The sequence below is a fragment of the Lepidochelys olivacea genome (genome assembly GCF_965140295.1).
Source record: "Lepidochelys olivacea isolate rLepOli2 genome assembly, chromosome: 1".
NCBI lineage: Eukaryota > Metazoa > Chordata > Testudines > Cheloniidae > Lepidochelys > Lepidochelys olivacea.
In genome coordinates, this window is record NC_140411.1 from 79,963,961 (window position 1) to 79,980,602 (window position 16,642).

Genomic DNA, 16,642 nt, shown 5'->3' on the forward strand with positions numbered 1-16,642 from the left:
GAACAGGTGCCTCAAATAAATTATGTACAGCCCTGCTCCTTTCCTTTTTTTAAAAAAAAAATTCTTTTCTTTTTTTTAATTTAAAAGATTATACGTAATAATTTCAAAATTATTTGTGTTTCCAAAGTGAATTCCTCCTCATCTATGTGCAGTAACTTGTTTAATCTTAAAAAAAAAAAAAAACACCTGATGTACAGTGCTTGGTGCTCTTTTTAAATGTTAAGCCACAGGGTAATTATCGTATTTGTTATGCTACATTTATGTTTTGAGATTCTGGTTCCTATTAATGTTCTGCATGTTTTCCTCAGTAGAATACAGGGACATTTCTGCATTACAAATAAGCCCTGGAGCTATTCTCATCTTCAGACTTAGAGAAACAAGTGACATTTACATTGCTAAATGATTGTAGAGAAGTTTCCAGTTCATACTTTACAGGGGAAAATATGCTCTTAAGCAGCAGTATTTGTCATTTTGTTATCTATTTAGTGATGTCAGGCTTTAATTAAACTTGAATACAAAATGCTATTGAATTTGGGCAGATAAAGGATTTAACAGAGGGATACATTCATTCATTTCTTGATGTTGTACATTTCTGAATAGCAGTTTTCATACAAATTCTTCAAGAATTATCTTTCCATTTGCTGTGTTATATGCCAAATAATTACATGCTGAATATTGCTTGCTACCTAGCAATTACTGTTTTTAAGAACCTAAAAAGGGCAGCAAGGTTTATAATAATGTCACTTCATATAAATACAATATGAATTATTTTTCTGTATCATTAAAATATTTTTTTCACAAAATACAGGCAAAGTTCAACTCACTGATATGGATTACAAGAGCCAACTGGCATGCACATTTTAAGTAATGTACTTTTTAGGGACAGGTTAAATTAAAAAAAAAAAAGGAGAGGAATTTAAGCAAGAAATTGTTGGCAGAAAGGTCTTCCAAATATTTAAATATTTAATTATATTCATTTTTTTCCAGTGTTGGCTATTAATTGTTTAGTCATATTGTTAGTTTTCCAGATGTATAGACTTTTTTACTTTTCTTCACTGAATGATACTATTTGAATATCCTCAACTGTAAACAGAATGTAAATATTTATGAAATACCAAAAATTGGATGAATCAAATTAAAGGGGGGAGTTACTCAATTGAAAAGATAAGACCTCATAATCAGTAACTGATTGTGATTATTATGACTATTTTGACACATTAGTAAAACTGAGTCAATATTTTCTGTAATGAAAGCATATTTTCATTAAATTAGATTTAACTAACACTTATACAGTGGCTCTGAGCTAAAAGGTATTGGTTCCAAATAAGTCTTTTATTTTTGTTATAAGTATATTATTTATTTCTGTGTGTTTTGTTTACATCAAAGTATTAGAATATTCATATACCAGATTTCACACATCTTTTATAAATTGTAAAATTTACCTCAAAAATTTGAAACTTTCCTTTCTTTTTCTTCTGACAATTAAAAATAGATATAATGATTAGGAACTAAGCTAGAATACAGCAGAAGTAGTCAGGGTATATGCTGTGGCATTCTGCGCATGCCTGAAGGAAATAAAGGGCAGAATGGGCTCAACTATCATTTAGTTGAGTCTTACTGTCTGCAGCAGTGAAATGGTGTCCACCTGCTTCTCTGCACACTGTGCTTAGTGTGAGTTATTAGTATTGTTAATTAATTTTGTGAATAGTTTGTGTTTAGTCTTTTTGCCAGTTGACTGACCAAAAAACCCTACAACTTTAGTCAGATACTTAGTTAAAAGGCTAGCTACCTCTCCTCCCCTCATAGAGAGGCCTTAGCAGTATGGCAGAAATGAAATCTGAGGTTCAAATTCTGCTCTTCATGTGAAGCTTCAGTACCGCTTAGCAGTGGGCATTCCACTTGCCTCCTTTGTTTAGAAGAGGGAATACTCCTTAGTTTTGTTCCACGTGTTGCTCCTTCCATCCGTGGACTCAAAAAGCTAGAGGGGTCCATCTAAAATTGTTCCTCATGGAGCACTCTGTTCATGCTTCCCCAGATTCCAAAAGGAAGGATGTACCTAGATCTCAAGCCTTTGGTCAGTCCCTTTTCATGAACACCCTGTGAGCTCAGATTTCACCCCAGGCTCTAAGTCATCTGTCTCCATTTTGGCAACTTTAACCTCTGATAGAGATAGGAAGGGGCACTGTTTCAGAGATAAGCCAAGGCATATGTCATTCTCTGCTGCCTACCAAGTCAAGATGTGTGTCAGCAGGTGCCTAACAGGTCTTGGGCTCAGCAGTTGAAGGAGAGCCAAAGGTCTCACAAAGGTCCCTTTGGCATTTTGATACCAACTGTTAAATATGAGTCTGTGGTACCCAGTAAACCTGTAGACTGCCCTTTGGTTTCCTGGGCCTCTACATCCCAGCCCCAAGGAGGAAGCAAGTAAGATCTCAAAGCTCCTTCAGGCAGCATCCTTCTGCTCAATATTACTACAACACTCAGAGGACTTCGGAGCCACTGAGAAAGAAGCAATAATGACCATTCACCTCTTCCTCCACTTAAACACAGTCTGTGTCTTCCATCAGATGACTGAACTGCTTGAGGATCCCTTCCCTTACGCATTCATCCTTCCCCCTTTGGAAACTTCCTCTTTTACATTCAAGAAGTCTGGACTCAGATCACATTGGAACAGTAGGTCCTGGAAATTGTCAGCAAGGGGTATTCTATTTCATTCTAGTTACTTCCTACCCTCTTCACTGTCCCTTTTCAGGGACCTTTTTCATAAGATACTATTAAGACAAAAAGGGGACTTCCTTCTACAACTTTCAGCAGTTTAGAGTGGAAGAGGTGCCCTTAGAGTTCAGGAGCAGGGGGTTTTAGTCCCATTATTTCTTATCCCAAAAAAAGAAATGGTGGTGTTGTCCCATTCGGAACCTTTGATGTTTAGGTTATAGGTACATGACACAGCTGTAAGAACAAAGGTAATTGTAGCTGTCTCGGGTCTGTTGAAAACCTGTTCAAGTGTCACATTGAAAATTGTCCATTATGTTTAATGTGAACAAATTTTCACACTTTTTAGCAGTTATTTATTTGCTAGGGCAACATTCCTTTTTACCACCCTAATCATATTTCCACATCTGGAAATTCTTTTTAATTTTGTTTCATTCATATGAATATCAGATTTTAATATCCTACTAACCTTGAATGTCTATAGCTACTCAATTTGGAAAATGTAAGAAGCATATTTGATATGTGTATGTGCAAGTTATGTCAAGGACACAGAGTGCATTGATAGTCGTCCTTTTTTTGTGTCCATAAATACAAATAAACAAATTTATTAAATGAAGTCATATTTTACATTTTTAAAATGTAATGCCACCGTTTCATTTTTGCATCTGTTCTTTTCTCTGCCATAATTGCACTCAGACATCTATAAATGACCCACCATAATTGAAGATGGTTTATATAGTTAGGGGGGAATCAGATTTTATCCTCTATAATCAATTGTCTGGACTATACATATCCATTCTCCATACTTTAATGTACTGTGTCAGTTATCCATAATAAACATTTTGTGTTTAAGAATTAAATATGTTGCATCTTATTTTCACTTGTCAAGAACACAATTTACCATTACTATAATTTCAAATGCTACTGAAATTTGAGTATGCAAATACCATTTTATTTTACCTTTTAAAAATCATGGACCCTTTTTCACTTTTGCCAACTCATGATTGTTTTAGAACCTGATATTTTAGTCACTACATACACAGAATACCTGTTGAAGTTAATGGGAGTTACTCACCTACACACAGCAGCTGCAGCATCAGGCCCTAATTAAATTCTAAAATAAAATGTTCAGAAACTAGGAATTATTTGAATTGTAGGCATGCATAATGCCAGTAGCCTAATGATATAAAAGAAAAATACACTTTTTCCTAATCTAGCTAGACACTTAATTATTTTTTTAAAAAAATCTGTATCTTTGATTCCACACAAAAATACCTTGGTTATTTTTGAACTAAGGCTGCTAGACTGCATATGCATAGTCCACCAATGTAAAGCATGAAATGCAAGGAAATAAGCAGATATTCATTCATTCCTTATATGCTTCTTGCAACATTTAACTCCCTTTGTTTCCCTACCACATTCAGCTCTTAAAATTCCATTCACTTCTTCTCCCTTTCAGTACTTCCCTAGGACAGACCCCGCTTGTCTCTACCGCCTACAACCCTAATACAGTTCTGCTTCCCTATGTGCCCTCCCACCATATACCTCCTCCTCCTCCTTCCTCAGTGCTGCTGCCTGGTGCAGTGGGGGAGACAATGGAGGGATTAACAGGGAGGGATGTGTGGGGAGCCAGAGGCAGAGTGGAGCTGGGGTTGGTAAGGGGGATGGTTGTGGATGTGAGAGGATTGGGTGAGGAGAGGGTTGTATGCGGGGTTCTTGGGTGGTGGGATTGGAGCTGTGCAGGCAACGCGAGGTGGGGAGGAGTTCACTGAATCAGATTAGGGTTGAAAGAGACCTTAGGAGATCATCTAGTCCAACCCCCTGCTCAAAGCAGGACCAACCTCAACTAAATCATCCCAGCCAGGACTTTGTCCAGCCAGGCCTTAAAAGCCTCCAAGGACAGAGACTCCACCACCTCCCTAGATAACGCATTCCAGTGCTTCACCACCCTTCTAGTGAAATATTGTTTCCTAATATCCAACCTAAACCTCCCGCACTGCAACTTGAGACCATTGCTCCTTATTCTGTCATCTGCCACCACTGAGAACAGTCTAGCTCCATCCTCTTTGGACCCCCCTTCAAGTAGTTGAAGGTTGCTATCAAATCCCCCCTCACTCTTCACTTCGGCAGACTAAATAAGCCTAGTTCCCTCATCCTCTCCTCATAAGTCATGTGCCCCAGCCCCCTAATCATTTCTGTTGCCCTCTGCTGGACTCTCTCTGGTTTGTCCACATCCTTTCTGTAGTGAGGGGCCCAAAACTGGATGCAGTACTCCAGATGTGGCCTCACCAGTACTGAATAGAGGGGAATAATCACTTCCCTCGATCTGCTGGCAGTGCTCCTACTAATGCAGTCCAATATGCCATTAGCCTTCTTGGCAACAAGGGCACACTGTTGAATCTGCTTTGAGTCATAAACACTTGAAGTTCTCCCCGTGGAATTGCCATCTAGGCCCCACAGTGTACAGGTGCAGAAATGTTGGGTGGAGCCCTTCAGGCATCAGTGCCTCAAGAGAGAGCTGCTCAACTTACCCAGCATTGTCTTCTCACTGTGTCCAAGAGCCAGTGCTGTAATGCTGGAGGAGCCAAGCATCTCCACATAGGAATCAGCGCTTTTGGGGTTTTACACTGCACTGCTTCCTCAGTGTAGTGGGGAGCTGAGGCAGCTACAGTGAGGGAGCAATTTGAGCACTGATGCCTTCTCACAGAGGCATTGGACTCCCCACCCCAGGAACAATTTACTCCCCGACCTACATTACCCACAACCCTTCCTTCACCCAGCAACGCCTTTTCCCTCCCAGTCTAATTCATGTTCCTGCTAATGCCCCCTTCTTTCTCCCCAAGGCCCTGCTTTTCATGTCCCACACATTCCTGCTCTGTTCCACCATTATTGACCTGAAGATCCCTGTCTCTCACCCCCTGCTGCCCCTGCTGTCTCACTTTCCTGGCTTCCTAGGATCTATGTGCTGAGCAGAGGTCTTGGAAGCAGGCTACCAGCATCAAATAATAGAAATAAGTGATAAATCTGAGCAATTCAATTGTCTAATCTTTACATAACTTGTATCAGTCATTCCTAATGTGGGAAACAACACTTTCTGATATCACACGCCACCTGTGAATTTAATGTGTTTGTGGACTGTGGCATTTGCTGGAACTGTTAGCTAGAGAAATCCAAAAAAAGAGAGAGGGGAACTGCCACATTTCAGAAACAGGACATTTTCAAATGTATCCTCATCAAAAGTTAGTAAATCTGAAATGTATTTGGGCCATAAATAAACTAGTAATTCCACTGAAGTTAACAGGGTTACTGTGGAATAACTATGGTGTAACAGAGAGGAGCTTTGCACATTATGCTGAATTAGGAATTTTCAGACTAAAATTAATCATTAAAGTTTAAAACAGGGATTTTAGTCCTGCTTTAAATGCAAATGCAACCTTATCAATGCCCCATAACAAACATAGACACTGTTTTAGGTTAATATATACATTGTGGGGAAAATTCTCATCTCCAGTCTCTTCTGGTTCCTTTGTGTCACTCAGGTGGTGTAAAGGAGGCAAGACTAGAGAATTTGGTTCTGTAACTGCAGAATTGGGCCTGGTTTATGTATCTGAAACTAACCTCTTTATCAAATCAGTATAAGAATTCTTGGTCTTTGCCTTGTTTTTTGAGCGCAGTTTCAAACTCATAATTATAACTTTTTTGGGTACATATAGTCTGATGCAAGATTTAGCTCCCAAAAGATATAGCACCACTTACTGATGTCAAAACATTGCTTATATGTGACTTAATCACCAGTCATGGAGCATGTATTTGTAATATACTTGTCTGAGTTATTTTCATCAAGAAATTCTGTCTATGTATCACTTTGGCAGCATCTTTGCAGAGTTTACAACTTTCAGTAATATGTTGGCATCAACTATGCAGTCCTTTTAAACAGCTGCTCTGCAGTTGAGCTGTTTTAACATGCCACCACACACGGCTGAATTATGCAAATATTAAATGACTGAGACCCAAGAACAATTTATACACTGGATGAAGTTGTTGGGTGTATTTAGTGTTGGGGTTCCAGTCATATAACTGAATTATTGTGGTGTCAGTATATTAACTAAATTCTCTACAACAAAGCATGCCTATTTTTAATTTTTTCAAGAATATTTATATCGTATGTACTGTTGTGGAACTATTAAAAGCAACTATGTATCAGAAGTTAGATGACAAGACTTTTAAGTGGCTGTTTTTACATTATGCTAATTTTGAATACTGTTATGAAAATAGAATATGAATCACTGTAATTTTCTGGTTAATATTAAGAAATAGGTAATATGTAATATACAATAACTATATTCTCCATTTGTTGTGTTTGGCATTAAACTATAAACATTAATTTATACTGTTGTTTTGGTTGAAGAGATAAGATTACATGAATTTGTGCTGAATTATTATTGAAGACAGTCAAAACCTTATGGCAGGGGTGGCCAACCTGAGCCTGAGAAGGAGCCAGAATTTACCAGTGTACATTGCCAAAGAGCCACAATAATACGTCAGCAGCCCCTCCACCCCATATCAGCTCCCCCACCCCACTCCCAACATCTCCCACCCACCGGCAGCCCCGCCGATCAGCGGTTTTGTGGCATGCAGGAGGCTCTGGGGAGAGAAGGGGGAGGAGCAAGGGCACGGCTGGCTCAGAGGAGGGGGCAGGAAGGGGTGGAGGGGGGGCAGATCCAGGGGTTGAGCAGTCAGCACCCCCCGGCACACTGGAAAGTTGGCACCTGTAGCTCCATCCCCGGAGTCGGTGCCTGTACAAGGAGCTGCATATTAAATTCTGAAGAGCCTTATGGTTTTGAACTGCTCTTTGAATGAAGATTGCATTCACTTGGTTGTTTTGTCAGTAATTCACAAATCGTTACAAGGTAGAGCTGGAAGCACCAGTGTGAGGGGTGGGGGGAAATTATGTAACATATTTTGTAATAATTGCATCCATTAAAAATGAAGAAAATAATGACAGCAGCAGGGAGATGCAGTGACATTAGAAGATCATGGCAGATTAAAGTCAGAGAGGAGTTATGGTTTTGCTTTTATCACTTTACTAATGATCTTGAACCAATCTATGGGGGGGAGGTTAAAATCTATTGAATTGTTTGTTTAGCAAATTATTAAATTTCCAAGTCAGTGAGAACCCTTCTGGCCACCAGATCCCTTTCTTTCCTTTTCAGTAGTTGCTTTTTCATTCCATAGTTCAGATCATGATCCTTTTCCTCCTTTTTGCTGTAGTCTCTCCTAGGCCTCTCTTATCAGTTGATTGATTTTTCTAGGGGTAAAGACATATATTTGTTTTTTTATATCTGCATTTATAAGACACATACCCAAACCCTAACCCTCAGAGTACTATTTATCATAGCCACTCAAATTGGATTCTGTAAGCTATCTTTAAAATAATTGTTTAAAATAAATGGCCACTTAAATGGATAGCGCGATCCTTAATACACTTTAAATCCTTTTTCTGTTACAGCATTTAGATATTATGAGGTTTTATTTGTATAACTCTTCTGTGCCTTTTTATTTTATTACTCCCTTTAGTAAAGTAGTTTCTAACTAGTACTCAGACTAATAAATGCAAGTAAATAATCAGGCTTATTATAGGGTTATTGATCTGCCTATATATCTATTTAGATATTTTGATTTGGTGAATAGAAATGCATTATTAACAGATAATCATTTTAATAGGTTTTACTATTTTTAGTTTTATTGAAAATTAGCATTGTTATTTATTTTAATTTTATTTTATGTTTTTACAGGAACTGGCAGTAATGAAACAGATTCTTATCAGTCTGCATGGTAAACGCTATGGGGAAAATTTACCTCAGTCTCATAGTGACGTAAGAAGCTTAACTGCAAAACACAAATCAAACCCTTCTGTAAAGCTGCCAGCAGAACACGAGGAAGAAAATGTATTTATACCCAAACCAACATTATTTGTAAGTACTGTAATTGAAATAAGTGACCTAGGCATTTTGTTTAGAGGACTATTGCTCACATTTCAAAAAACCAAAAAAACTGTCCGCGTGGCGGGGGGTGTATAAAAAAAAATTACTCCTAGAAGTCTGCTTCTTTGAAGAGATGATTTCACAGGATTTGCATTCATCTTGTGGTGTTAGTTCAAAACAGTACAGCATGCCTGCTGAAAGTTTCTCTCTGTGGTAGTGGTAGGCTACAGGAAGCTATATCCCTCTACTGTCACACACTATCACAGATTCCAGCCCTCTAGAATCTTCTAGATCTTAAAGTACACAGGAAACAAATCTCCCAAAAAATTTCAATTAGTGTAAAGTTGTATTAAAAATGGATAACAAAACAGAATTGTAACATATCCAATATATTAACATCCCAATGGATGTAAGAAAATATATATATTGGAATTTATATTTACATAATAGTTACACATACACAGGCTGGTCGCACTGCTTAATACTGAGGTGGCCCGACACTTCCTGTTATACGCCTTTATTTTTGATAGCTTTATAACTTAAAATTTATACCTTTCGGGGCTGAAATATTCTGTGCTGGGGGTCTGCTTCACGCTAAATTTTTTGGAAAGTTTCATGCTAAACGGTTCAGAAGTTTCTGAGAGTGAGGCTAGGGAAAATATTTTGTCATTTTAAAAATTTCTGGCAACCTTTTCTTTGAGAAGCTATAGCGCCCCCAAACTTTAGAGCAGGGACTTAAAATTTGGCAAGGGGGAGACGTGGGCTTTGTATCAGGGTTGTACCTTTTGCTGTCCCTGTGAAAATGCACCCAAATGTGGCCAAGATACAAGACTTGGCCAAAAAATTTGTTTGCACAAGCTCAATAGAGATTTCTTAGTTTTGTAGCTAAAATCTCTGAAGATTCCGTGTGTGCTGAGCATGCTCCCCTAAACTGAGCTTGGGGCTTACGAGTCAAAGCTGGTTATCCCTGAATTTTCAACTTCCAGCTGCTCTTGGTTCTAGACTGTAAAGGAGAGAGTCTTCTCTCTCCTGTGCTCTTAGTCCCTTCCGTGCTGCTTCACAGGCAATGTGGATGAGGAAGACACTTGACATGAATGCAGAGGGGAACAAGGCCCAGACTGTGAGGGGAGGGAAAGGACTAGATTGGGACAAGAAGCCTGGTGAGACTGGAACTGGAGGCTGGGAGGGAGGGAGACGCTGACTGGGAGAATTGGGGGAGCAGGACTGGAAACCAGTGAGATGTTGGGGAAGCTGGGACTAATTGTGCAAGGAGATTGGAACTAGGATTGGGACTGGGAACTGATAAGGAAAACCTGGGGTTGGATGGAACTAAGAGCCAGTTGGGAGTGGAACGCTGGGATCAGACGAGGAGATAGGGAGCGACTGGAAGTGACAGGACAACGGACCTGGACCAGGAACCAATGGCGGGGGGATGAGAATGGGGGAAAGGAGAGAGAGATCTGACAAGGAGCTGGGGTGCAGAAAGAGAACTGGGACTAGATGAGCAAAGAGACTGAGACAAGGAGCCAATTATGGAGGAGATTGGAGGCAAGGAGTTGAGATGGAGTGGGGGGATGAAGGCAAGATGGAGATTGGTGGAGAAGCCAGGGCAAGGAGACTGGGAGTGGGGATGGGAGACAGACTTGGAGGGGGAGACTAGGATGAGAAGACTGAGGAGTGAAGACAAGGACTGCATAGGGAAGGGGAATGGGACTGAGACAAGGAGCCAAGAATAAGGAACACAGGAATAAGACAGGGACAGGTTGGCTGTGATGGGGAAGAAGGGATCAAGCTTGGGTGTAGCTGGCAGAAGTGTCCAAGACCAATGGAATACACTCCTCTCTAGAACCTGGAATGGAACCCCAAATTCCTGAGTTCTCATTCCTCTGCTGTCTGCAAATATCTGTGTAACCTACTGAGAAAGTGTGTGTCTCATCCCCCCCCCACCAATGCTGGTCCACATAGGATAACAACCTACTATTGCTATCAGTTACTCTGTTAGCTCAAATGGCAGAGAGTTTAAAGGTTCCAACCCTGCTGATGAATGATATTGGTGTCATATGAATCCACATTATGGAATTTCTGTTTTTTCAGTTCACTTTTTTAAAATGCAAGGAAAATATACACTAAAAAAATCAGGGAAAGCCAGAATTAACGTTGTCTGTGCAACCTTAATTTGACATCTAGGTGTATATGCATTAGGATACAGTCTTTAATTAAATACTGGGTAATTATTTCCATAGGACCCCTGGCTCATTCGGTGCTCAGGGTGGATTCTGCTCATTTAATAAGCAATATTTTGGGTTACCCTTATTAATCAATGTTCAGTCTTATTTACTGCACACTATTTAATCCCTGTTCTGAACACAGAATTATTAATTACCTTATGGGTGTCTCATAGCACTCATCACTGAGTGCTATACAAATAGCAATTATCTTCACAACACCCCTATGAGGTGCAGGGTTGGTATTATTTTCATCTCTGAAATAGGGATGCTAAAGGACAGAGATAATGTCAAAAGTTTACAGTAATATTGGTTGCCCAATCTGATTTTTCAGAATATTTAGCATTGTATCACACTTTATATGTTCAAAGCACAGTTCCCCATTGACTTCACTTGCAGTTCTGAGTGCTCAGCATTTCTGCTAAACTGACCCCAGGGTCTCAAGTTGGGCACTCATAGAATGAGGAACAAACAGTTAGTCACCACCTGTGAAAAGGTTGGCTTACGTGACCTGCCCAGAATCATACAGGAACTCTGTGGCAGAGGCAGGGATAGATTCCAGCTCTCCAAAGCAGCATTCAGTTGCCTTAACCATGAGACCATTCTTTTTCTACATGCAATGCCCTGCCTCAGTCACTAGCACCTTCCAGCTTCTTAAGAGAAGAGACAGGGGTGCTACAGACAACAGCCCCCCTTCATTACACAGTCTTGATTATTTGCCAGAGCAGGTCCATTCTGTGCACTGAATGAGGCAGGGGTTCTTTGGAAAGTCATCATGTAATTAATGATAGTGTCATTAAGTCTCAAGGGACTGAATTGGGGTTGCAAAAGCAGCCTTAATTCTGGCATTTCCTAACTTTTGAGTTCTTATCTTTGAAGCCTCATTGTCCTTTTAATATACGTGTGTGTGTGTGTGTATAAAATATATAAAATAAAGGGTGCTTGCATGTGAATATAAAATCATATAGTGTGTATGGATGTGTTTGTATAAAGTCGAATACCTCCCTGTAGCGACGTGACGACTCACTGGTGCGGCACCTCCTGCTGGTCATCTTGGGAATTAGCTCTTTCCAGCCTTTGGAGCGCCCTCTGCAGGCTGGTGTCTTGCCTGCCGCTGGCATCCGTGTCCCTCCCAGACCCCGGTGCCCTTTACCCTGTGGTTCTGCCCTAGCAGTATCCCCACACTCTGGGTCTCCCCTCCCTGGGGAACCCCCATCCCTCTAAACCCACCTTGCCTCAGTGGCCGCTGCCAGTGATCATCTAGCCCCCGCTCACTGGGACAGACTGCAGTCTGTAAAGGCCACTCATCATTGGCAAGGAGGTTAGGACCTGCTGCCTTTGCCTATCCTCAGGCTTCCCCTCTACAGCCCCAGTACCTTCTTGGGCCTTTACCAAGGCCTGCAGCCTGGGGGTTTACCAGACTGGAGCTCCCCAGCTTCCTGTGCCCTTCCCCAGCACTGCTCTTCTTCAGGTATCTTGCTCCCAGGCAGCTAGCCCTTCCCTCTCCAGGGCTGCTTTTACTATTGGCTCCCCAGGGCTGATTTACCCCTTTCAGGGCCAGAGCAGGGTGACCACCCCACTACACTCCCTCAAAAACAAGAACTGAGGAGGAGAAGGGTGGCTGACCGTGTTATAAGCATGAGTTTCCAATTTTCTTATATGTTTGCTTGCAGAGGAGTTTCTGGAGGCTTTGGTTCATGGCTGATTGGAGTCAATAGCTTCAGCAGGGATGTGTCAATCAGAGGCAGATTAGGGTTTTGTGGGGTCCTGGGCCAGAACAAGTGGGGGCCACTCCCTACCCCTTCTGCCTCCAGTACACCCCTACCCCCCGGTGCTCCTCCCAGAGAGCAGGGTGGGGCACCGGGGCTTGCCCCACTCCGCCTGGCACTCCTGCCAGTCGGAGTGTGGGGGCACCCCAGTTGGCCAGGGGCCCTGGCCAGGGCCTCATTGGCTGAGTGGCTAATCCACCACTGGTGTCAATGCTGCAGAAAAGAACCCCACATCAACAAGTCTCAGAGCCTGGGTCACCTGACTCAGGCTCATGCTGTGGGTCTTGCAATAGCAGGGTAGATGCTCCCACTCAGGCTGGAGCTTGGGCTCCGAGACCTGGTGAGGGGGATAAGTCTCAGAGCCCAGGCGCCAGCATGAGCGGCAACGCCTACGCTGCTATTTTGAGACCTGTGAGGTGACTTGCTACGGTGGTGTATTTTGTTTTTTGTGCAGATGTTTCCAGTATGTTAGTGCACTTTGTACTTGCCACTTAAGGTGAAATTGATACCTCGTCCAGTAAGAGAGAGCGCAGTACCACTCCCCTCCAAGGGTGTTGCATTGTGAGCACACTTCAAAAGAATTTAGTTTGTAAATGGATTATAGATCATTTTAAGGTGGCCAGTGATGTGGGCCTAGAAGGGTGCTGGGTCTGTCTTGAGTAGGGCAGCAGACAGTGAGTCACAGTACTCAGGTTTCAGAGTAGCAGCCTTGTTAGTTTCTATTCGGAAAAATAAAAGGAGTACTTGTGGCACCTTAGAGACTAACCAATTTATTTGAGCATAGTCTCTAAGGTGCCCAAGTACTCCTTTTCTTTTTACAGTACTCAGAGTTGCTCAACGCAACTTCTGCTTCAGAGACAGACTTAGGCAGGCTCTTGGTTGTATCTCCAGGAGGGATTCAGGCATCCCTGTTGAAGATGGCCAGTTCTGGTTAATTCTTTCAGATAGGCCTGACATCCATACATGTGATGCTAGACTCCCAACCACAAAAGTGACAGCAGTATACTTTAACTTACATCTTTTGGTGGCTTTTACAAAGATTTACAATCTCATTTTGATAGTAAGAGTCAAAAATGAAGTAGCTCCAGAGAAGGAAAGCAAAGGAAAATGAATTGTAGCTTCAAGTTTCATTTGCCGTTACTAATAGAACAAATGGAAGAATGATACAACATCCCACCACAGGTAGATGTCATAGTAAATAATAAAAACTTGTATTTATGTAGTGCCTTTCACCCAAGGTACTGAAAGCACTTCACATACACAAAGCCTAACAACAATCCTTAGGCACAGAAGTTAAGTGTTTTGTACAAAAGTTGCTCCATTTCCTTGAGGAAGCTGGGAAGATAACTCAGGAGTTTTACTTCACAGTCCACTGCTCGAACTACTAAGTACCCTCTGATTTTTCTGACAAGTATGGGACAAATTTAGGAAATATATTTTTGGAGAGATTTCCTAAATCAAGTGCCAGCTGTGATAATTGGGCTTTTTTTCCCCTCTCAAGTTTGGTGTGTGTTTGCTGTTGAACAATTTGTGTTTGATTAAATTTGTGAGCCAGACTTAATAGTCAAATAATGTCATGGGTAGAATGAAAATAATGCCTTTTCAAACTTATTCACCATTTCTTTGGATGGAATGTTCACTAATGACACAAAATTCTTTTGAAAGTCTGAAATAACAAATGCACTACTTAAGAAACAGAACACATGCGTTTATATCTTTTTGAGGCCATTTCAGTAGAGGATTTTAACAGTAATAATTACACTTATCACTTGTTCAAAATGTATTGCCATGGAGCCTGGGGAATTGAGAGGCAGTGAGCGGGACATTTCCATACTGTGAAAGGTCTGTACTACTGGTGGCTCTCCTAGAATTTTTAGGGGTGAATTCCCTGCCAATTCCATTGAGTCTGAAGATGACTCATCCCCTTCTTTCCCCCACTTACTTACTATTGCTTTTCCATGTAAAAGGTTGCTGTAATTGCTATAGGAATTTTATGCAGTTATGAATGTGTGATAAGTAGCCCTCAAGACTGTGAATGTAAGAAAAGGTGATCCAGAGGCAGTGTCCCACAATTAAGTTATGGTCTGTGCTATGACTAAATTGGAGAACCAGTGTTCTTACATGTAGTTTTTTGTATTATGCTTAAAACGTTGGCATATTGTAGCACACCTCTTTGTCCTAGGTTCCCACCCCCTTTTTTAACAGAAATACACATAACATAATTTACAATGATAGTCCTTTAATTAAGCATTTCATGAATCATTTTAATGTTGGTAAACATTTTGAATCATCATTTGGTTAATAATGTGATATTTGGTTTATTTTATTGTCTTAGACACACAGAACTTTAGTGTATTTTTGTGTAATGTAAACCTTTCACATTTTAATTGATTTTAGTTTAAGCAGAGCTATGAATGACAGAGAGAGGAGTGCAGTGTTGTGTGGATTGCATATTTCTCCTGCCTTTCAATTGTCTCATAACCAAAACATTCTTTGTTTCACAGACAAATAGAGAGGCACCTGATTGGTACAGGAAACTGAAGCAGAAAAAAGCACCATGACATTTTTCCAGGGATTTTCAATATAAATAATCAGTTTGGCAGTTTATTCTGTGAAGAAAGAAATTGTATTCATAATCATGTTCTTAGTACCACACAAATAAACAACTGGCTTGTTTTATACCTATGTTTATACATTGTAACATTACCATTCAACATCTAATGAAAAAATGTGTGCAGTACTTGATGTGATGATTTTACCATCAATATGTTCTAATTCAAAATATTAAATACAAACATACTCTGTGTGTGTTTATAATTTTGGCTAATAAAGGACATCTTATTCAGAGTGCTCATTAATATGAATTTCAGCTTTTTCATATAGTTTTTCTTGGATACTGTGTTTCATGCCACATTCTTGTAACTGTTCTGGCTTCTAGAAGCTTACATACTTAAGAAACATCAGAAAACAGCATCAGATGGCAAGAATTTTTAAGTTTCTTATTAGCCCTGATTACGTGGGGCTGTTAAGCTAGGCTCTGCTCATGCCCTGTGTTTCACAGAAAATTTCAGTAAAAATATCCGGCTGACAAATCTCAAAAACCAATCATCAATGGGGAATCCTCAAATGATGAGGGGGAGGTGTTTCTAGTGTGGTTCTGGAAGGATCAAGTAGTAGGCCTCATGCTATTCCACATTTTTATCCATGAACTGGAAGTAAATATAAAATCGCTGCTGATAAAATTTGCAGATAGCATGAAGATTGACAGAATGAGAAAATACTGGGTACTAAAGGGCTCTTTAATCTTGTGGAGAAAGGTCTGACAAGAAACAATGGCTGGAAGCTGAAGCCAGACAAATTCAAATTGGAAATATCACAGATTTTTAATAGTGACGATGACTAACCACTGGAACAAACTACCCAGAGAAGTGGTGGATTCTTCATTACTTGCTGCCTTCAAATCAGGACTGGATTCTTTTCTGGAAGATACAGTTTAGTCAGATACAAGTTATTGGGTTCAATATGGAGTAACTGGATGAAATGTATACAGGTGATGAGACTAGATTATGTTATGGTCCCTTCTGGCCTTAAACTTCTTGAGTGTATAAATAAACAAGAACTAAAAATCAGCTTCATTAAGAACACATCAAATATCTTGATAGTATAGGCCCTGTTTACATTAGAGAAATATGCAACCTCCTGGTGTAGATGTTCTGCACCGATATAAAGCGGTGTTTAGTCCAATGATTTACCATATTAAATTAGACCCAAAGTAAGCCCCACTTTACATCAGCGCAGCACATCTGGAGTAGAGGAGTGCACCATGCAGATTTCTCTAATGTCAACGTGGTCATAAATTGTTATGTAAATCCGGAACTTCTGATTGTGTATATTATAGATTTTGTATATGACACAAATATTTCACATAAAGCATAATGGCATCCTTTATTTGAGA

General features: G+C 40.4%; 1 protein-coding gene across 4 annotated transcripts in view; it reads left to right on the top strand.

Annotated features, from left to right (window-relative positions):
• Positions 1-15,475, top strand: part of PIBF1 (progesterone immunomodulatory binding factor 1) — a 169,694-nt gene extending 154,219 nt beyond the window's left edge. For 2 of the 4 annotated variants that reach the window (XM_084645951.1, XM_084645950.1), the window contains exons 17-18: positions 8,505-8,684; positions 15,192-15,475. In XM_084645951.1, coding sequence (XP_084502077.1) covers positions 8,505-8,684; positions 15,192-15,248 — 237 coding nt within the window. In that variant the 3' untranslated portion in view covers positions 15,249-15,475. The remainder of the gene's footprint in view (positions 1-8,504; positions 8,685-15,191) is intronic. The other 2 variants (XM_084645949.1, XM_084645952.1) reach the window with 1 other exon arrangement.
• Positions 15,476-16,642: the final 1,167 nt, after the last annotated feature.